This window comes from Ailuropoda melanoleuca, chromosome 8 (assembly GCF_002007445.2).
Source record: "Ailuropoda melanoleuca isolate Jingjing chromosome 8, ASM200744v2, whole genome shotgun sequence".
Taxonomy (NCBI): Eukaryota; Metazoa; Chordata; class Mammalia; order Carnivora; family Ursidae; genus Ailuropoda; species Ailuropoda melanoleuca.
Window position 1 is genome coordinate 63,156,011 of NC_048225.1, and position 23,373 is coordinate 63,179,383.

A 23,373-nucleotide genomic window follows, 5' to 3' on the forward strand; every position below is an offset into this window, starting at 1 on the left:
TCTACTTTAACATATACAAATTTGCTTGGAGACTTCCTTTATCTGGACCCCCCTCCCCAGATACACGTTGGCGATCATCCTCCAAGCACATGGCCCACTGATGAACACCTGAAGGGTCTCATGAGTAGGGTTTTACTAGGCAGTAGTAAATGACCTTTTCCTAACAACAGCTAGCTCCACAAGGTCCTGGAAACCTTGCTTCCAAATTCCTTAGAGACTTACATCATCCCTAACACCCTCCCAACTTGAAAGTATATAATCAGTCACTCCTCACAACCACAGAGCAACTCTTTCTGCCCATGGGGTCCTGTGCCCATACTTTAATAAAACCACCTTTCTGGGGGCGCCTGGGTGGCTCAGTCGTTAAGCGTCTGCCTTTGGCTCAGGGCGTGATCCCAGAGTCCTGGGATCGAGCCCCCATCAGGCTCATCCACTGGGAGCCTGCTTCTTCCTCTCCTGCTCCCCCTGCCTGTGTTCCCTCTCTCACTGGCTGTCTCTCTCTGTCAAATAAATAAATAAAATCTTTAAAAAAAAAAAACCACCTTTCTGCACAAAAGACATCTCAAGAATTCTTCCTTGGCTGATGGCTCTGGACCCCAACATCTTCCTACAACAATCCTGTTGCTGAATTTGTAGGACAGTGTTGTCTTTAACTCCTCCAGTACCGTATTTCCAGCACCCAGTCATTAAGTACTGTTAGTTTCAGGCCTGTCAATTTTAACAATTTTTAATTCTGTGTGCATTTCTCTTTTCCACTCTAAAAGTCACTGTTCTAATTCAAATCTGAAGCCTTATTTTTCCTTGACCACCCTCCTAACTGGCATGTCTCCGCACCAGCTCTCTGCCTTCCAGGCTAATCTCGTTATCACCAGAATTACTCCCCCAAAACACACAACTGACCCAAGCACTTCTCTAGCTCCAAACGGCTCCCAACTGCCCACAGCAACGGTCGGCAAGTGTTTGCAGAGGTTTCGTTTTAAAGAAGCTGCCTCAGGGAACAAGAGGGAGACTGAGTGGGCGGGTCTTGGGCCATCCACCTGGCTTTACCAGACAAGGCCTGTAGTAGGGTTCTTGAAAGATTTTCACTGTAAAAACAGGATTTCACTACTGTATCAGTCGGAGTCCGATAGAGAGAAAGAAACCATACAGTAATTTGAACAGGGAGAGTTTAATATCCTTCCATGGAGGGGAGCATAGGTGCAAAATGACCTCCAGAGGCCAAAGGAGCTGTAAGACGGAAACCAAGGGCTGACAAGTCCAGCTTGACCAGAAATGGCTTATTAGGGGGACTGAGGGAAGACGCGATTCCTGGGCTGCCCCCAGATAAGATCTCCAAACCACAGCTCTCTCAGGACCCACCTTTACAGACCTAGAAGCTGGGAGTACGCCTGGGGACCACCTGGGGGAGGGGCTTAAAAATCAGTGTGTGACCCAAAACTAATGAAGTACTGTATGGTGACTAACAGAACATAATAAAAAAAAGAAATCAGTGTGTGTCACAGATCCCTCTGGAGAGCAGGGACTTGTGCCTCGAGGGCATAGGGACGGGTGTGGTTAAACAAAAGGGAAGAATGGGGTGGGGACTGTGCTCTGGAAGGTTTCTGGTGAGAGTGGCCATGATGGGGGGGATTTGTTCAAGATGGTGGCAGTTGGTTCACACAAACACCGAGATTTCATAACCATAGTAGTGGATGGGAACCAGATACTGGCTAGTAAGCAGCAAAGAGGACTCTAATCCAGGCATGGCAAACAAAAGGAACAGCCACAGCCTTGGAGTTGAGATACAGCCTCCAAGGGAGAGGCTCCCTCAGGGCTGAGACCTGAGCCTTGCAGGAGGGCACAGCAGTGGCTCGGAGGCTGGGGGGCAGTGCTGGTAGGACGGGCTGGAAATCCGCCCTTAGGAACTCACCGAAGCCTGTTCTCCAGGGCACCAGGGAAGGTTGTTCTTGGGGAGGGGTCCCATGAGGGGCACTTCAGCACAAACCACTCAAGGGAGCAGGAGGTGCCAGGGGAGGCTGCTGGCCACTGGGTGCCGCTGACGACCGTGCACCACAGGAGCTGGTGCCCTGAGGAGCCTGCAAGCAACCCTTCACCTGTTGCATGGTTCACACTATTTGCTCTTACCGGTCCTTGTCTTTGAAATGCCCTCACATCCTCCTTCGCTTGTTCATGAAGAACGCCTCTGCAAGCACCCCACCACCACCACTCTTCTAGGCCAGGCTGACCTGTAAGCTCTGCTGTGAAGTGTTCTCTGGCGCTTCAGCTGGGAAGTAACAACTCCTACTTAGATGTTCCCATCAGTTTTGTTTCCACGCTTGGCGAGCGGTGGGAGGGCACAGCTCGTGGAGTCACTTGGTCTGCAGAACAGTCCAGGAAATTCAGCTCATCTTTCCGAATGTACAACTTTAGGAAGACTGTGTATGAGGAAATGAGGAGGCACCGGACCAGCCTGCCCGGTGGGTGGGGTCATTATTGCAGCCAGATCCCCATCCTCTTGAGGGTGGGAAACATACTTATCTTGGTGTCTTCCCAGCGCCCTAGAGGTTTAGCAACCAATAAACACCGGCTGAATTGAAGGTTAGTGGGCTATCTTTCCGTAGAGACGAAGCTTTAAACTAAAAAGAAAGCATCTAATGATAGCATTTCAGGCACTGGCCATAACAGGGAACTTCTCATCTGGTCACAGGATGGGTCCTAAAAAAGATACTTAAAGAAGAACAAAGTTGGGAGGCTTCACATTTCTTGATTTCAAAATTTGTTACAAAACTATAATAATCAAAACACTGTGGACTGCGGTACAAGTGTGAGAACAAACATACAGGAGCCTAGGTGGCTTAGTCAGTTAAGCATCGGCCTTTGGCTCAGATCATGATCTCAAGGTCCTGGGATCGAGCCCCAAGTTGGGCTCTGCACTTGGCGGGGAGTCTGCTTCTCCCTCTCCTTCTGCAACCCCCCCGCTTATTTTTAAATCTTAAAAAAAAAAAAAAAAGACATACAGACTGAAGGAATAGAGTTGAACCCCCAGAAATTAACTCTCATACATATGGTCAAATGATCTCTGTCAAGGTTGCCAAGACCAAGGGACAAAGGGCAGGTGCTTCAACAAATGGCGCTGGGAAAACTGGACAAACACACGTGAATGCCTGAAGCATCCCCTGGACCCCTCCTCACTTCATATACAAAATTAACTCAAAATGGATCAAAAACCTTAATGAAAGATCTAAAACTATTAACTCTCCTTAAAAAAATCATAGAGAAAAACTTCATGACGCTGGATTTGGCAACAATTTCTTGCATATGACACCCAAGCACAGGCAACAAGAGACAAAATAGACAAATGGGGCAACATCAAACTTGAAAACTTCTGTGCATCTAAGGACACATCAGCAGAGTGGAAAGGCAACCTACAGAATGGGAGAAATTATCTGCAAATCATGTATATGATAAGGAGTTAAAACCCAGAATATATAAAGAAGTCAGACAACTCAGCAACATCAAAATAAATACCCCAATTAAAAACTGGGCAGGGTGCCTGGGTGGCTCAGTCAGTTGAACATCCAACTCTTGGTTTCAGCTCAGGTCATGACCTGGCGATCGCAGGATCGAGCCCCGCCTTGGGCTCTGTGGTCAGCAGGGACTCTGCTTGAGGTTCTCTCTCCCTCTCAAATAAATAAATAAAATCTTTAAAAAAAATCTGGGCAAAGGACTTGAACAGATATTTTTTTTAAGAGATGACACAGATGGCCAACAACATGTGAAAAGATGCTCAACATCACTAATAATTTGGGAAATGCAAATCAAAACTGATGTGGAGAACAAAGGTAAAAAAAATGTTTAAAAAAATTAAATTTCCTTGCAATTTACAACCCATTGACAAATCCTTGAGACAGGCAGAGTGGCCTTTCTCTAGGAGCTCAGCTGCCTCGATGTTAATTCTTTGCTAAGGGCAAAAGGCAATCTTGGCCCGACCCTCAGGATCCTGTAAGTCTACTGTAACATATAAAAATTCCCCTGGAGACTTCCTTTATCTCTGCCCCACAAGGTACATGTTGGCAATCATCCCCCAAGCATATGAGCCTCCGATATCCATCTGAAAGGTCTCATGACTCAGGTTTTACTAGACAGTAAAAAATGACCTTTTCCTAACAGCTAGCCCCACCAGGTCCTGGAAACCTTGCTTCCAAATTCCTCAGAGACTTACATCATCCCTACATCCCTACCACCCTCCCAACCTGAAAGTATATAATCAGTCACTCTTTACAAGTGCAGGGCAGCTCTTTCTGGCCCTGGCTCCTGTCCCCATGCTTTAATAAAACCACCTTTCTGCACCGAAGACATCTCGAGAATTCTTTCTTGACCATTCACTCTGAACCCCAACATTTTCACATTAACAACCACAGGCTACTATCCAAAAGACAGAAAATTACAAGTGTTGGCAAGGACAGACAGAAATTGGAACCCCCACGCACTGTTGGTGGGAATATAAAACTAAAACAGTGTAGCTGCTATGGGAAACAGTATGGTGGTTCCTCAAAAAATTAAAAATAGAACTACCACATGATCCAGGAATCCCACTGCTGTGTATGGCTCCAAAGGATAATTAATTATATTATACAGCCCTTAAAAGGAAGGAGACTCTGACACACACTACAACATGGATGAACTTTGAGGACATTATGCTCAGTGAAATAAGCCAGTCACAAAACAAAAAACAAAAAACCCGACAAATACTAGTATGATTTAGATGAGGCATCTAGAGTAGTCGAATTCATAGCAACAGAAAGTGGAAATGTGGCTGCCAAGGGTGGGGGGCAGCAGAGAAGGCGAGTTGTTTAATGGGTGTAGGGTTTCAGTTTTGCAAGATGAAAGACTTCTGGAATTGGTTGCACAACAGTGTAAGTATACTTAACACCTAGAAGTGGTTAAGATGGCAAATTGTTTTGTTTTTTTAAGATGGTATTGTTATTTTTACTCTAATTAAAAAGAAAAACATAGCTAATAACAATCTGTAGAAACTTTCAAATCTCTTTTTTTTAGGATTGTATTTATTTATTTGAGAGAGAGGGCGAGCACGAGCAGGGGGGAGGGGCAGAGGGAGAGGGAGAAGGTGACTCCCCACTGAGCAGAGAGCCCAACTTGGGGTTTGATCCCAGGACCCGGAGATCATGACCTGAGCAGAAGACAGATGCTTCACCAACTGAGCCACCCAGGTGCCCCAAACCTCTTTTTAGTTATTCTATGAGCTCATCCTTCTTTCTCTATATGTTATAAACCTACTAACAAATAGGAGAATCAATGTCTGGTTTGGGTTTCCTCTTTTTCGTATATAAACTTCCTGTGGAGGTGCCACAGATCAGATCACTCTTCACCACACCTGACTGCACCCAAGCCAACACACCCTGACCAGGAAGGCCGATGGATTAAGGGGGACCAAAATCACGTACATAATGTACAGTGTCTGCATTGTAGTAAATTGACTTAATCAGAGGCATTCAAAACTCCACCCATTTGCTGTTATCAGCTCATCCTCATATTTGTGAGATATAAGAAGGAAGGTAATGCTATTCTCTCATATAAATATGAAACTAGAAACACATAGATCTTGAGATCCATACTTTCATCCTACACTAGAGATCGCTATCTTGCAAAGGTCCTACAGTACTTGGCTGGCATAAAGCCTCATTTAGAACCCAGAACTCCTGAAAGTTCAAATATTTGCTTTACTGACAAGTATTTGTTTTGACTGGAAAGCATCTCCAAAGCAAGCACTGATTTCAATAATTGAAACAAAGAAATCATGTGTGTGGAATTTTCTCTATTAAAAAAAATGTATAGGGACTATGAGGACACCAGATCCAATATCCATAAACAGAGGATAGTTTAAATGAGCTTACTGGCAGGAAGTGGGTTACATTGTTTCCAAAGTTGTATTCTATTGTGCAGATCCATGGTCAGTGGGCCCTAGGTTAACTAGTTGACCACAGATGGGGAGACAAGGGAGCAGGAAGGCTTTTCATACACCCATTTCAAGAGAAACAAAACTGGATTTAACCAGTGGATTTACAGAACAAACAAATTAAGTTAGGGAGTGATGATTCACTTTTTAAAGGATTTTCTATGGGTTTCCTTTATAATGAGAGTTGCATAATGTATTTAATGCATAGTTCCATTTATAGAAGTCCGATTTCAATCTAGCCTATTAAGAAAGTATCAAACTTGGGGGTGCCTGGGTGGCTCAGTCGGTTGAGCGTAGGACTCGGTTTTGGCTCAGATCGTGATCTCAGGGTGGTGGGATCAAGCCCTATTAGGGGCTCCGTGCTCAGTGGGGAGTCTGCTTGACGAGTCTCCCTCTTTGCCCCACCCCCCTCCATTTGCATGCAGGCACACTGTCTCTCAAATAAATAAATCTTTTTTTTTAAAGTATCAAACTTGAATAAAATGAGGTTTCATTTCAGACCAAACTGTAATAGGTTTTATAGAGAACAATACCCTAAGTAAAAAAGTGAACTTAACAATCTATTAGAGGCGATGAAACAAACATTTCATCAATCTGCAAGGGTATCAGGAACATTAAGGCATAAAGCATTTATGGAATGCTAAACATGGGGGGAGGGCAGGAAAATTAAAGAAATAACTTCAAAGGGTTTCACAGTGTGCAACAAGACAGGTAAAGTATCCAGTTGTTTAAGAGCTTGTGAAAGGGGAAAGTGTGCCAATTCTTTTTTAAAAATTTTTTTATTTAAACTCAATTAGTTAACAAATAGTGAAGTATTCGTTTCAGGGTTAGAATTTAGTGATTCAGCAGTTGTATATAACACATAGTGCTCATTACATCCCATGCCCTCCTTAATATCCGTCACCTGAAAGTGTGCCCATTCTGACCAACCAACCCCCACCCCCAGTTAACCTCCTTGCGTTAGTTGCCCCCTTGCCATAGCCCTTACTCACGCTTAGCTTTTCCTGCAGTTTCTGCATCTACTTTGCAACCAAACCAGACCTGCAAAAGAAGGGACACACTGGAGACTGAGATTAAGACCCAGGACTAAGAAGACAAAGCTTCAAAATTTAGTCATCTGTGCACTGTTACCTTTGTTATAGGATAGTATGAGGATATAAAAATATGGAAATATTAAGTGTTAACCCTAAAAATAAAAGTTAGTTACTTTCCCCGCAAAAGGGGATTCGGGAATAGCAGAGAATTGCAGTTTGGGACATACAAGCAATGACAAGTCCAACACACGAAGGAGAGGAACGTGGTTTTATGGACAAGAAGGAGGAAGTTGGGAGGGTTGTTTTGAAGCAAAGTCCACTGGAGAAAAACGGGAGTTCGGGGTGACGGTGGTTTGTCACGGGCCAGGCTGCTGGGGTGCTCGCTTCCTGCAGGAGATGCGGTGCCCATCTTTCCCGGTGGGGGCTTGTAATTCGGGATTCTTCCCTGTGGTGGGTTTTTCTGTTGGGTCTGTGATTGACCTTGAGTGATGCAGCTTCCCCTTCCAGCCTCCCCTTCTGCACCCCGAATCCACTCTGGTGAGGTTTCTCTTTACTGATTTTCACAAACGCAACCTTTAAGAAGTTTTTATTTTGAAATAATTTCAAGATAGTACAAGGAACTCTTGTATACTCTTCGACCAGATTCACCACTTGTTAACATTTATCACATTTGCTTTATTAATCTCATTCTCTATCTATTGAACCATTTGAGATCAAACTGAGATATCTTTACCTCTAAATACTTAAATGTGTATTTCCTAAGAATAAGGACATTCTCTTACAAGAGCACAAAATTATCCAAATCAAAAAATGTAATGATTACAGTATTATCTAATATATAATCTATATTCGAATTTTGCCTATTGTCACAATAATGTTCTTTTTAGCTATTTTTCCTAATATAGGATCCAGTTCAAGATCACTCATGAATGTGGTTATTTTACCTCCTTAGTCTCCAATCTGGCACAAATCCTTACTCTTTGTCTTTCATGACAATAATGTTTTTGAAGAGCATGGAACAATTAACCAGATTTGCCTACCTCAAATAAAGGTTATGCTTTTTTTTTCTTTTTTCAGCAATACTATCTCGTGTCAGGTTCTTTTGAGCATATCATATCAGAAGGTACATGATGTTTCCTCCTCTCAAAACGCTTAATATTAGTGTTAATGATTTGATCATGGTAGTTGTCCACCAAATTTCTCTACTGAAAACTTAATTTATTTTTGTAATTAACATGTAATTTGTGGGGAGTTATTTTGAGATTACCTAAATTTTACGTTCCACATCATACCGTTACTTTCTCCTTTTAGCATTTTTTTGATGACTCTTGCCTAAATCAAAGTTTTTATTGAGATACGATTCACGTAGTGTAACAACCACTTTAACATACTGGTTTTTTTTTTTTTAAAGATTTTATTTATTTATTCGACAGAGATAGAGACAGCCAGCGAGAGAGGGAACACAAGCAGGGGGAGCGGGAGAGGAAGAAGCAGGCTCATAGCAGAGGAGCCTGATGTGGGGCTTGATCCCATAACGCCGGGATCACGCCCTGAGCCGAAGGCAGACGCTTAACCGCTCTGCCACCCAGGCGCCCCTAACATACTGGTTTTAGTGCACTCACAAGGTTGCGCACGCAAGCTCTCTAACCCCAAGCATCTTCACCCGGGCAGGATGCCCTCCCCTCGCCCAAACCGCTCCTCCGCCCTCCGCCCTCCGCTCCACCACCCCAGCGGGACTCCAGCCCGGCAGCAGGACGCCTCTCCCTCCTTCCATACCCCAGTCCCGCAGCAGGACGCCTCTCACTCCCTCCATCCCCCAGCAGGACCCCGGCACCGCAGCACGACCCTTCTCCCTCCCCTCCGTCCCAGGGAGCCCCGAAAACCGCGCCTCGGCCCTCCGCCCTCCGCCTCTTCGGCGGCTGCAGAGGTCCCCAGACGAATGCTGTCCTTTGGATCTGGCTTCTTTCATTTAGCACGAAGTTTTCGAGGTTCCTGCACACGGTACTCTTATTCAGTGCCTCACTCTTCGTCATTCGCCCAAAGGGACCATTACCTGATTCTCCACAAACGACGACGCTCTGAAACACGTCGCGTCCACACTCGCCAGGCAACACTACTCTCCCCGGCCCGCGTCAGAAGGCGAGCCAAGAAAACCGCGCCAGCGGACTGCACTATAACGGACAGGGCTCCCTCGCCCTCAGGTACCTGCCGGCCTCGGGTCAGAGGGCCTCCAAAGGTCGCCTCTCCGGGATGGACACCGCCGGGTCGCACCACTGCTGGGACAACTCGCACCTCAAGCAGATACCGCCGCGGAGCGCGGCGCAGGCTCCGCCCCTTCGGGGGCCCCGCCCCGCGGCCCGAGGTGGAAGTGACGCACCGGAAGCGCCCCTGGTCCCCTTGTAGTGGGGGGAAGGAATCAAACCCCCAAGATGGCGGCGGCGGCGGAGGAGCGGATGGCTGAGGAAGGAGGCGGCGGCCACGGCGACGGCGGCCCCTCTTCGGCCATCGGCTCTGGCCAGCGACTGCCCCCCCCGCCCCCGACCCCGGCCCCGCAGCCGGGCTCCCAGGCGCCCCCAGCCCCGGCGCTGGCTCCCGACCAGCTGCCTCAAAACAACACGCTGGTGGCGCTGCCCATCGTAGCCATCGAGAACATCCTCAGCTTTATGTCCTACGACGAAATTAGCCAGCTCCGTCTGGTGAGGCCCCCGCGGGACCCCCGCCGCCCCCTCCGCCGGCCGAGGTCTGGGGAGGGGCGGAGAGGGGAGCGCGTCCCCCGGGGAGGGAGCCGCAGCAAGCTCCAGGACGCGGAGTCCCGGCGCCGGGCGGCGGGGTTGTCCCCCTCTTCCTGCCGCGGGGCTGGGGGGTTCGCTGCCCCGGCCCGGAAGCGGGGCGGCGGCGGGAGTTGGGCGTCCCAGGGCCGCCCGGCTTTAGCACCAGCCCCGCGGCTCCGGTCGCCGCCTTTTGTGCACCAGCGTCCAAGCCCCCGGCCGGGCCCAGCCAGGTTTGGTCGGTTCGCAGGAATCACGCACTGAGTCCCCCCCTTTCCCCCCACCCCCTACCCAGGTTTCCCGGTTGGAGAAGATGAAGTAGGGTCGGGGAGGCCTCCCCAAACCTGGTGGGGGCTCCGAGGGGCGTGAACGCCATTTGGTGGCCCCAGCTCCCCAGGTGACCAGTAAAGTAGAACCCACCGAGAGCGCGTCCGGCTCGGCCTCGCCCCGACACTTCCCACCCTCGGGGAGCACCTCGCCCCTGGACAGGGTTGGTTTCTCTTGCAGTTCATTTTCTAACTAGTGACTTAAACGCCCACCCGCCAGCTTCAAATCACAGTAGTTTAGTGATTTATAGAAAGGAGGAATTTACCTCGCTCCACAGCGTGGACTGAAGGTTTGATGAATGTCTTAGTTCAGTAAGATCTTTTGCTTCCTGTCGGGGAATTTATCTTTAAGTGGGAAGGAAATTGAAGGAGGTGGACATTTTGAAGTGATTGCAAGCCGGCTCTGCAGGAGCTAAATCTGTGCTTGGGATTGTTTTTAAGAGGACAAAGACGAATTTCTGAATGTAGTGTGTACAGCATTTTCTCGTTGATGTGCCACGTTTTAGGTTTACACCTCCGGTTTCAATTTGATTCTGATTGCGTTTTGGAAAGGAAATCATACTTTTTAAAGAAAGTTTATGAATGTTGATTCAAACTGATGACCAGGTTTGTTTTTCTTCTAGTCAGCCCAGGTGTTCTACCACGCCAGTCTGCAGAATGGAAGATTCTTCAGTTGAAAAGTCATATTTCAAAATTGATTGTCCCTGAATTCCCCAAACATGGCATCCTAGAATTCCGTATAGAATCTTAAATATTCCTTCCGATTTTTATAAAGGATGGCTTTTGATCAAGATTCATGGTGTACATTCACAGTGTCTGGAAACTGGGCATAAAACATTTGATTGAATTGAGGCTCTTGGCCAGACAATGGCTTTGTAAAGCTTGGAATATTCACAGTTCTGTTTTGTAAGTGTTGGGGAAAACTGGTTTTTTGTTCGTTTGTCAGCCGTTTACTCTTTTAAAAATTAAAAACATTTTTTAAGGGGGAAAACTAGCTTCTTAGGACATCCTACATTTTATTAATAAACGACATCTCTTTCAAGTGAAATATTCCATTGCACTCTTAATTTTAAAGCAGTCATCTATTCTGGCCTTTTAGGGTACAGATTTGTAGTTTCAAACAGATTTTTCATAAGGAGCCCCTTACCATCCCCTGCTCCACCACCCTCTTCCCCTCCCCACCCCCCAAAAGATTCTGCAATCAAATTTATGTCTCAAAAATGGGTCTTTTCCCTCAGGTTTAGTAATGGGGAACTATTTTCTTATTCTTTTGTTTGCTTAAGGTTAACAGATAATTCTTAAGAGGATAATTTTGTGGTCATTTGAAAGTGTCTTTGGTTTCAGATTGATTGGTTTGGTGTCATAAGGTACAATTCAATTCAGATACCATTATAAAAGAAAGATGTTCTTTCTTGCCACTAGATGTCAGCATTAATTTAATTGTGGTCTTTTAATGAAATTGGCAGGGTAGAAACAGTGCTGGGTAGGTGCTTACTTATACCTAAGGGGCTATTTGCCAAAAAATCAAGCCACTTTAGTATGTATGCTGCTCTCTGGAGTATACATTACATAGCTCTTTTCATTTTAAGGTGCTTTTTTTTTTTTTAGTGGAATTAAGGCTGGATCTGCTTGGAAGAGAGGATATTATTAATTAAGAATGGAATTAAGTTTCCGTAAAGCTAATAATATCAACTACTCAGTGGTTGATGAACTAGTTTATGTATTGTTTGGATGTTTGGGTTTTTCTTTCTTCCTGGTTTACTTGCCTTCTTAGGACCTCAGTTGTAACTAGTGGTTAGCACCTAAATTAGAGGACGGGCACACAAGCCATGTACTCATTACTCTGTATTTTCTTTAAAAGATTTGCTCTTGGTTGAAATTGCTAAAATAACATTTTTCAGTTTTTTGTGCAGTTTAGTTGATGATAGTCTTTGCTTCCTGTTGCCATGAATAATTGAAATTTGACTCTCCAGTTCTTTCCAGGGGATTGTCCAAATGCCTTATTGAATTGTTGGTTGGTTGGTTTGTTTTTCCTGCCATTGACTATTGCTCCAGAAATGTACCCAGAGTCTAGAAATCCTGGTTCCACAGAAACAGTTCTTTAAATATTTAACTCTTCCAATGTGTTTAAAATTATTTGGTGGAACACAGCTTTTGAAGTGACAAAACTTGTACTTTGAGTTGTTTATCCAGTAAATCAGACAAATTTATGCTGATGCAGTGTTAGACTGTCACCTAGGCCCTCTTGATGGGGTGAGAGTTTTTGAAACAAGTGGCAAAGGTTAAGAAGTGAGGTCCTGCCCCCAGTTTGGGAGTGTACCTAAGCCAAGTTTGAGCGTTTGACTTTGACTTGTGAGCATAGTGGTCTCACTCACTGAAAAATGAGTATGGAAGGCTTTTTAAAAGCTGTTTTAGAGGGATCCGATCAAATGTTTTCCTCTATTGTTTTTTTTTTTTTAAAGATTTTATTTATTTATTTGACAGAGATAGAGACAGCCAGCGAGAGAGGGAACACAAGCAGGGAGCAGGAGAGGAAGAAGCAGGCTCATAGCAGAGGAGCCTGATGTGGGGCTCGATCCCATAACGCCGGGATCACGCCCTGCGCCGAAGGCAAACGCTTAACCGCTGTGCTACCCAGGCGCCCCTCCTCTATTGTTTGAGTGGAGCTTCTGTAAATTTAATGGAATCCTGTTAGTGGTTCAGGACATAAATATGACTGAAGGTTAAATTCAGAAGTTTTGCTCATTATCTGGAATGAAATTTCTGGTAACAAAATACATACATACTTTCATCCCAAGATATTTCTCTCTAGAGCACCCTAGCTAGTTAAATCTCTTACCCATTTATAGTTCCTTTTACATCTTTTGTTCAAATATGTTAGAAAATTTTATAGAGAAGTTTGGTAGGAAATATGAAGGAAAATGAGAAACCATTACTTTTTTTTTTTAGTAGGCAAGCTGTCTTCCTTGTATCTCTTGCTCTATGCCAGTAGTTCTCAAAAAAATTTTTTTACCTCAGGACATCTTTACACTCTTAAAAGTTATTGAGGACCCTAAGACCTTACCTTAGAAAATTCTAGAAGACACAGGAAGAGAGTACATACTTCGTTAGTTGTCAGAAAAATAATGTTATGTTTCACGTTGCCACTGGAAAAATTCACTGTATGTTATGGAAGAATGAGAGTAAAAATGGCAAATAACAATAGTTTGGCCTCACAGACTCTCAGAAGGATCTTAGGAATCCCAGGGGTCCCTACACCACACTTTGAGAACCACGGCTCTTTGTTGTGGTGGAGAATATATTCTCTGCATTGATGATTTGTGGTTTTTCCCCACCATCTCATCATTGGGTTATTTTTATTAACAGGTATGTAAGTACAGGTAGGAGATTATAATATTTAGGGGACAATTCATTTTTTCCTGCAGATTCTAGTCCTAAAGTGAAGGGGTTCAACCACTAACCCTGCCCTGAGTGTCATGAAGACAGAATGGACACACCTTCCTTGAGCACACTTAGAAAGCACCAGGATAACAAATGCAAAGATGAGAAATAAAAGACTGTTGAGGTTAATTGGGAGCATTTAATCCGAGAGGCTTCCTCAAGATAATGAGTTTTTATCCAGCTTATCCTTAGTAAAGGCGAGAGAACATTCTCAGCAGAAAAGAAATGATGCATAATGTTGTGCAGGGATTGGAGCAGGGTGACTAATTAGAGCTATGAGGTGATGGTCTGAAGTGTCGGATGTCCTAGATCAGTGCTCAGACTCCCTCCTTTCCACCTTTTTTTATTTCTCAGACTGGCCAGATTTAAGAAACTGTTTTGAGAACCTACGGAGTTGACATCTTTTGCTGGGGGGAGCAAGTAAGGATGTTAAAAAACAACTTCCCCCTCTTAACATTATCATCATTTCCTAACAGACCAGATGCGCCTGCATCCCCTGGTCAGCAGAGCAGTGAGGGTTCAGATGGTGCCGGAGAAGGTCCTAGCTTCCAAGGATGGCCTGTGCATATGATCCAGTCTCACGATGTTTGAGACTAGAGCCAAAGATAACCCTTGATTGAGGTTTCTCCCATTCACCTACTTCTAGCATGTTGGACCTAAGCTTGATTGAAACAGGCATCATCAAGCTGTTGAGTTTCCCAGACATCCTAGGCCTCTCACAGCAGGTGCTGCTTCTGCGTGCAGCCTCTTCTTTGTCTCCCCCTCCTAGAGAGTATCTGTTCCTTCAGGATACACCTTCAGTGTCACCACGTCACTGTAGCCTCTGTGACTCTGAACCTCACTGGGTAATACTTCTGAGTTTCCGTGCAACGTGGTTGTACTTCCAGGTTCTATCGGAATTGTCTTTGGAGGGGCCAGTTGGGCCCTGAATTTAGGCTCCTCGGACCCTTTCATCAGAAATCCCGATGGCCTTCCATAGTCTGTGATTCAATATGAGTACTCAGTGTTTGTTGAATAAACGAAGTAGTCCTTAAACATACTACACTACTGCAAGTAAAGGATAGAAAAGAGATGTCATTGCGAAATAAATGTGTTTTCTGTATGCAGTATGGTAGTGCTGGAAAATGCGCTGCTTCTGTTTACCTCCAACAGAAGAGATTAGAATTTTTTTTTTAATTTAAGACCATTTTAAGAAGCTTGGGTGACTAGAAAAATCCTTGTAATGAGAATGAAAATTGGTAAGGTGATGTGAAGCTTGTCTGTGATTAGTAAGAGTAGCTGTGTGCATTAGTGCGTCAGGCTGCATTGTAAGTAACACTCCATTCCCATATTAATGAGGAGAATGATGGCACAGATCATCAAAAGCAGAATAATCAGAAAAGCTGTTCTGTTTGGCTTCTGGGCTGTATTACAGAAATCCTGGGAACAGTTTTTTCTTCCTAATTGTTTTGCTCAGGCTAATATTTAAATAAATTTACAGGGCCGCTCGGGTGGCCCAGTTGGTTAAGCGTCTGTCTGCCTTCAGCTCGGGTCATGATCTTGGGGACTTGGGATCAGGCCCTGCATTGCGCTCTCCGCTCAGTGACGAGTCTGCTTCTCCCAGTCCCTCTCCTGTGATCTCTCTCACTCTCGCCCTCTCTCAAATAGATAAATAAAAATCTTTAAAAATAAAATAAAATAAATTTATATTTTCTTTCCAAGTGAACATCTGGTGGGGGGATACCCAGAGAATTTAAATTTTGTTGTAATTCTTTTTTAAAAATTTTTTATTTAAACTGAATTTAGTTAACATATACTGTATTATTAGTTTCGGGGGTAGAATTTAGTGATTCATCAGTTTGCATGTAACACTCAGTGCTCATTACATTAAGCGCCCTCCTTATGTCCATCACCCAGTTACCCCATCCCCCCCACCCAATGCCCCTCTAGCAACCCTGTTTGTTACCTATAGTCCAGAGTCTTAAAAATTTGTTGTAATTCTACCTGCAGATAATTAACTCTGTGTCTCTCTGTATATGGTATTACATATTAGACAATCCATACCACGTAGACAGAATTTTTTAAGTGATTTTATCACCCATCATTAACTTTTTGCCACATTTGCTTTATCTCTTTCACTTGTGTGCTCTCTAAATGTGTGTTTTATGTCCTCCACACAGATTATTTATTTCATTAAACCATTTGAAAGTAAAATGCAAATATAATGACAGTTTTGTCCCTTATGTAATCACAGTATTATCACTTCCAGAGATTTAATGTTATGTTTTATATTCTAATTTCTCAATTATCCCAAAAATATCTTTATAGCTTTTTTTTGGTGGGGGATAAGGCTTTTGAATCTAGTAAAACATTTGTCTCTTTAATCCAGAACATTCTTCCTACTTTTTTCATTCTTCAGTGCAGTGGGCTTTTCGAAGAAACGGGGCAGATGGCTTATAAAATGTCCTACAATGCAGATTTGTCTCATTGTTTCCTCATGATTAACTTCTGATTTTTGAACTTTGAAAGAATTCTAGAAAGATTTTGGTCTAGCGCCATCTCTTTGAACTTTAGCAATGTGGTGAGAACACCCACTGATGTCCTTAAAATTTCATATTGCCTCAAGAAGTCCTACTTGAGACTTGTGCCAACAATTTTCTGTAGCAGCAAAGTATTAGTTGAGACTATAATCAGTTGAGAATAGTTACGATAATTATTTCACTCTATAGAGCTGCAGATCACTAAATTTAAGAAGATACTAATCAGAAGCCTGAATTCTTTTTTTTTTTTTTTAAGATTTTTATTTATTTATTTGACAGAGAGACAGCCAGCGAGAGAGGGAACACAGCAGGGGAGTGGGAGAGGAAGAAGCAGGCTCCCAGCGGAGGAGCCCGATGTGGGACTCTATCCCGGAACGCCGGGATCACTCCCTGAGCCCAAGGCAGACACTTAACTACCCAGGCGCCCCAGAAGCCTGAATTCTTAATTTCACTTTTGCCACTGAATAGTTTGATTGACTTTGTACATATTACATAATTTCTTAAGGCCTCCATGTTCTCACTGTAAAAAGAAAGGAAAGGTTCTGGTGTCTTAAGTTCCTTCCAGTTTGAGGGTAATTGATAAGCAGCCTAATTTTTGATAATAGCTTCTGGATTAATTGGAGAAAAACATCAAGTATTCAATTCATTGGAGAACTGTAGAGCACTAAATAAGTACATCAAATATCTGGTTCTGTTACAGTAGTTCCTTGATTCTAAGATACAGTTTTGTGTTTTAACAGTTTTTTTTTTTTAAGATTTTATTTATTTATTCGACAGAGATAGAGACAGCCAGCGAGAGGGAACACAAGCAGGGGGAGTAGGAGAGGAAGCAGCAGCCTCATAGCGGAAGAGCATGATGTGGGCGTGTTTTAATAGTTTTGAAATCAGAATGCATCTTGATCAACTTGGATGTGTATTATTCTAGCAGCGCTTTTTTTTTTCTCCCAGAAGAGCTTTTATTGAATTTAGTAATACCTTTAAGTCTCTACAGTATCTTAAATAAAATCAAAGAAGTCCACCCCTTTGTGTTCCACAGCATCTAAGCCATCTGAAAAAGAAATGCTGCCAGTTATAACTGTAAGACCATTCCGATGTCAAATGTTAAAATCTGAAAAAACATGCATCTTAGAATCAACCAAGATTTGATACTAAGATTAGGTTTCACAGGAAAATTGCAGGTTTCATAAATTTATGGCATAGGTGTCTTGCATTGTTAAGAAGGACCACGGCAACACAAGAAATCAGAAAAGATTCCTAAACAAAGCGAAGAAAAATTTTCATTACTACTTATGTCAGAAAATGATGGAAAAGGATAAACATGACAATTTAACTCTTCAAGTAATTAACAAAGAAAAACCACATCTCTTCTAACTAGAACAGCAGTAACAGAGGAACCCAAACTAAACGTCCCTTCTGGAGACTGATGTATTCCATCGGCTCCCTGGTATGTTGATAAGTGTCTATTTTTGCTAATCTCTGAATGCAATGATAGTTTTTGACATAGTCATCATCTTTGTATATTTGACTCCAGAATTTTATTTTACTATCTTGGATAAATGACCAAATTGCTAGGATTTTTGTTGTATTTTAATAACAAGGAAAATAAAATTTCTTCCTGTCATCTTTGGGAAATTCTTAAAATACCTGTAGATATATAAAGCTACATTTTAAATGAGATAATTTTGCACTGCAGGATAGCATACATCATCAGCAGCTATCATTAAACTGCTTACCATAGGGGGGCTCCTGGGTGGCTCAGGCATTAAGCGTCTGCCTTTGGCTCCGGTCATGATCCCAGGGCCCTGGAGCCCCACATCGGGCTCCCTGCTCAGTGGAGAGCCTGCTTCTCCCTCTCCCTCTGCTGCTCCCCCTGTTTATGTTCTCTCTCTCTTCTGTTGTCTCTGTCAAATAAATAAATAAATAAAATCTTTAAAAAAAAAAAAAAACAACTCACCTTTGGGAAAATTAGTGTAGAGTTGACCTTTGTTGTTTGTGGGGGTTTTTTGTTTGTTTTTTAAAGATTTTATTTCTTTGTCAGAGAGAGATAAGAGAGCACAAGCAGGGGGAGCAGCAGGCAGAGGGAGAAGCAGGCTCTCTGCTGAGCAAGGAGGCCGGCATGGGACTCAATCCCAGGACCCTGGGATCGTGACCTGAGCCGAATGCAGACGGTTAACCAACTGAGCCACCCAGGTGTGCCAACAGTTGACCTTTGAACAACACGGGTTAGGGGCACCAACCACTATGCATTTGAAAATCCACATAGAGGGGCGCCTGGGTGGCACAGCGGTTAAGCGTCTGCCTTCGGCTCAGGGCGTGATCCCGGCATTGCAGGATCGAGCCCCACATCAGGCTCTTCCGCTATGAGCCTGCTTCTTCCTCTCCCACTCCCCCTGCTTGTGTTCCCTCTCTCGCTGGCTGTCTCTATCTCTGTCAAATAAATAAATCTTTAAAAAAAAAAAAAAAGAAAAGAAAATCCACATAGAACTCCTGACTCCCCAAAAATTCAACTAACAGCCTACTGTTGACCAGAGCCTTACTGATAACCTAAACAGTGAATTAACACATTTTGTATATTCTATGTATTATATGCTGTATTCTTGAAGCTGGAGGAAAGAGAATCATAAGAGAACATACGTTTACAGAACTGGACTGTTTTCAAAAAAAAGTCCACATTCTAAGTGGACCTGTGCAGTTCAAATTTGTGCTGTTCAGGGGGTCAACTACTTCTGTTTTCAGGCGTCACTTTGCTTCTTTCTGAATTCTAAACAAAGATACATGATCTGTCATATCTTTGCGTTTGTGCTATTGGTCAATCAATGTTTACTGAACATCCAGGAAAGAAAGAATACCAAATTAGATGCTGCTCTTTTCTTACAATATTGATTAATGCTTTAAATATTTTTGACTTCAGCTTTTATGGTGCTAGTCTCTTTTGTCTGTCTTTGTGACCTCCTGTTTTCTCTTTTTACCAGCTTTTAACGATAATGTCAGTTGAGACTCTGTTTATAAGCCTTTGTTTTCTTATGTTACACTTGTTCATTTGGGGGTTCATCTACATTGATTTCAGCTATCCCCGTGTGAAATTTCCAGAACCAAGTCTTTAGTCCTAATATAGTTTCTTACAGAAAAATGACCCAACTCTCTCTCTATGAGATCTTTCAAAAATTGGTGATCTTTTTAAAGTTATTTTTCATTACCATCTGATTTCCCTGCTCAAAATATGGGAGATTTTATTCCACTCAGCTTTGCTTGCCCATCTGATCTATCCTCAGAAGTAGTTTGGTTGCCAGTGGTTTACTCACTCCAGACTCTTAGCCTTTGCACGGGCCACACCTCTAACTTGGCAGTCCTTGTCCTCTTTGTGAAGCTAATTCAAATCTTGTATCATGTGAAGTCTTCCTAGGCTGACCCTATCTGCTTAATTATTCACATTCTCATCACCCAGCCACTACTCAGATACTCGTATTGGTCATTACTCAGGCACTGAGCTGAGTTTCTGGATTATTGGAAGATGGCTATTTCCTAGTAGTTAGTAGATTTGGTGCAGTAAAATGTTAGTATAATAATAAAATAATTTAGGCAGTACCTTCAAAGCTATTACAGTAATATTTGACCTTAATTTTTTCTGTAAATTTATTGCTGCTAAGAAATTATTTCTATTATTCCATCTCAGATATTATCAAAAAGGTTGCAGAATCCACAATGACAAGATGTGTTTCCTACCAGATGGTGTTAGAACGTGCTTCACCTCAAATAATTCTGGCAACAAAAAATTGTTTTTATAGCCTTCAGTTTTTATTCCCCAGAGGTGCCACTTTCAAGTCTTTGGGCTGATATTATTTCGATATTATCTGTTGACTTTCTACTGTGAAAGATGAGAATTGAGCTTGCCGTATTTCCCGTCATCACCCATATAGACATAATAACTCAGTAACATAATAAAAGGTTTTTTCTTCCCCCTCTGATAAAAGTTTCAGTACCAGTATTCGTGACAACGTATTTATTCAGGAATGGGGCACTGGTTCTTAAAGTTTAGTCTCGGGCTCCTAGAGCAGTTCCCAATGCCCTTTCAGGGAGTTGTAAGATCTAAAGTATTTTCATTAGTTCTAAGTTGTTATTTCTGCCTTTCACAAGTGGACAGTGGAGTTTTCCAGGAGCTCTGTGACATGTGATGATGTCAGCATACCAATAGCTCATGAAATGTGTGCTTGTATATTATGTTTTTCTAGCACTTTCTAAGGTAATACTTAAGTAGATTGAATGCAAAAGCAGGTATGGCAATTCATTTCTGTTCTCTAATACTGCATATCAAAGATATTTGCAAAAATTAACTCTTAATTTTTAGAAGAGTTATTTTTCCTTTAAAAGTTATTTATGTTGGGGTGCCTGGCTGGCTCATGCAGGGAAGTGTGCAACTCTTTTTTTTAAAGTTTTTTGTTTTTTTTTTTTTTTTTTTCTAAGACAGAGATAGAGACAGCCAGCGAGAGAGGGAACACAAGGAGGGGGAGTGGGAGAGGAAGAAGCAGGCTCATAGCAGAGGAGCCTGACGTGGGGCTGGATCCCATAACGTCGGGATCACGCCCTGAGCCGAAGGCAGACGCTTAACCGCTCTGCCACCCAGGCGCCCCGGGAAGTGTGCAACTCTTACTCCTGATTTTGGGGTCGTGGGTTCAAGCCCCATGATGGGTGTAGTGATTACTAAAAAACATAAATAAACTTTAAAAATTATGTTGATATGTATTAGTTTATTATTGTTATTTTTTAATAGACCTTGAGCATATGTTGACAACTGGTTTAGTTCAGTTAGAAATAGATCCCACTAAATGCTAAAATATCATTAGGCATTACTCTCAGTTTCATTACATAAAATTTGCTCTTTTTATTTTCAAATGGGAAAGAAGTGTTTTCTTTAATACCTTTCATTCGGCACGGTGTGATTTAGGAAGTACATGGTATTTAATACTAGAGTATTACGGCTTTCATTAGCCTCAATACAGTTTGCCAGAATTTTTGTCTGTGTATTCTCAGGAGAAAGCAACTATATTAAGAGTTTCATCAGCATTTCAATTTCAACAAGTATTTGTCAAGCATTTGTGCTTGGGTGCAAGGAGAGATAGAAGCATAGGACAACCCCCGCCTAATCGCCTTGGCCTTGATCTAGATTTATTTCATTGTCTTGCACTTTCAACATCCACATCTGTACAGTGAGCACTGACATTCAAGTTGACGCCTCTGCGTCATGGCAGAATTCTCAGGGATCAAAGAACAAAAGGATTTTGTGCTCTGGGTTTCATTAAGATAACAAAGATGCTGGCATGTCTCAGCAATAGAGCACCCATGGAACAAAGTTTTCCAGTTAGTACTAAGTTAAACAACTTATTTAACATAATTTTTACAGAGCACTTTAGAGTTTATCAAGGTGATGTTAGCGTGTATTGTATCATTTAATCCTAATGATATCCCTATGAGTTAGATAGTATCCACATTTTACAGAAGGCTGACTCAGGCTTTCAGGTAGCTGACTTGCTCAAGAATGTGTAAGTTTGGTTCAAATTCAGGTGCTCTGACTTACTGTCCTCTACTTTCACTGTATAAAAATAGTATTCCTTAAAGATTCAAAGTAGTCCAGATTCTGCTACATATGTTAAAATATTTTGTATTGTGGAGGATATGACAGTATCTAGTATAGAGTAACTGTAGTTAACCCTGACTAGTAGAAATAAATAAGATTCTCATTCTGGTTATAGATCCATATAAACTTTGTGAGAGGTTGGGCTTAAGTTTGAATACACATTTTGAGCTAATGGAGAATTTTCTTTTCCCAAACCATTAAAAACCTTTTTGAATATGTTGTTTTACTGATCTTCAGGACCACATTTTCTGACCATAGTAGTGGGGATACATTCAGAACATTCAGCTGATATCTAAAATAAAGGTAGAGTGTTCCTTGCCTACACATAGTATTCATTTCCTAACGTAATGCTGCAAGAGTTATAAAGTGTGAGGGGTTCACCTCATATATATACACATATACCGTATGTACTGATTTAGAGATTCAGACAGCAGGCTGGGGAACAGTACTGACAGAACTTTCAGCTAACAGGAGTCTAAGTTAATTGTCTGTTGTTTTTTGGGTTTTACGTGTTAAAATTCTCCTTTCTCCTCCTTTTTCCTGTAGGTTTGTAAAAGAATGGACTTGGTCTGCCAGAGAATGTTGAATCAGGGATTTCTAAAAGTGGAGAGATACCACAATCTATGTCAGAAACAAGTTAAAGCACAACTTCCAAGGTATGTCGTGTCTAGTGGTGGCAATAATTTACAAATGGGAAGTTTCTTTGTTTCTTGGTTGTTTTGTTTTTGGTTTTTTTTTTGGTTTTTTTGTTTTTTAAGTAATGGCTATACCCAACATGGGGCACCGCTGTTGTTTTTGGTTTTGTTTTTTTTAATTTGGGTAAGTTTACATATTAAATGGTTTCCAAGTTTTTATAGGGAAGGGTACCCAGATCACAATAGGTGATTTTGACTATGGATCACCCACTCTCACCATTTCTGTTCTATATTATACTGGAGATTCTAGCCACACCAGTTAGGCAAGAAAATGAAATAAAAGGCTTCCAGATTGGAAAGAAAGAATTTGTGTTCTTTCTTCATAGATGACAAGATCTCAGATATATGTGATCATAAACATTAGGAGTCCTCTAATTGTTAGAGCCCATAAATAAGCCCAGCAGGGATGCAGGATGCAAGGTCAATATGCCTAAAGGAGTTGTGTAATTGTATATACAATCCAGAAACAAGGCAATTCTAAGTTGCAGGGATGGGCAGGGTGGGTGAAGGGGAGTGGGAAATGCAGGCTTCCAGTGATGGAATGAAAAAGTCACAGGGATGAAAAGTACAGCATAGGGAATACAGTCCATGGTAGTATGATACTATTGTATGGTGACAGATGGCAGCTACACTTGGGGTGAGCATGGCGTAAGTTATAGAGATGCTGAACCACTCTGTTGTACACCTGAAACTAATGTAGCATTGTGTGTCAACTGGACTTAAAAAGGCTGGGGCCTGGCTGGCTCAGCCACGAGAACATGTGACTCTTGATCTCGGCGTTGTGAGTTTGAGTCCCACGTTGGGCACAGAGCTTAAAAAAAAAAAAAAAAAAAAAAAGACCATTCCATTTACACTATCATCAAGAAGAATAAGATACTTAGTAATGACTATAACAGAGGACTGGTCTGCTGAAAACTACAAAACATTGGTAAAAGAAATTTAAAGAGACTTCTTAAATGGAAAGACATTTCATGGTCATGAATGGGAAGACTTTTTGCTTTG

General features: G+C 42.5%; 1 protein-coding gene and 1 long non-coding RNA gene across 2 annotated transcripts in view; one reads left to right on the top strand and one right to left on the bottom strand.

The window, feature by feature from the left end:
- Positions 1 to 489: 489 nt before the first annotated feature.
- Positions 490 to 9,175, bottom strand: LOC117803386. Its single transcript, XR_004627197.1, has 3 exons — positions 9,044 to 9,175; positions 6,949 to 6,997; positions 490 to 2,706 (listed from the first exon to the last, which is right to left on the bottom strand). It is a non-coding gene; the product is annotated as an uncharacterized LOC117803386 (long non-coding RNA).
- A 92-nt stretch (positions 9,176 to 9,267) lies between these two features.
- Positions 9,268 to 23,373, top strand: part of FBXO28 (F-box protein 28) — a 30,708-nt gene continuing 16,602 nt past the window's right edge. Inside the window, exons 1-2 of the mRNA XM_002922400.4 lie at positions 9,268 to 9,686; positions 22,223 to 22,332. Of these exons, the coding sequence (XP_002922446.2) occupies positions 9,420 to 9,686; positions 22,223 to 22,332 (377 nt within the window). The 5' untranslated portion in view covers positions 9,268 to 9,419. The remainder of the gene's footprint in view (positions 9,687 to 22,222; positions 22,333 to 23,373) is intronic.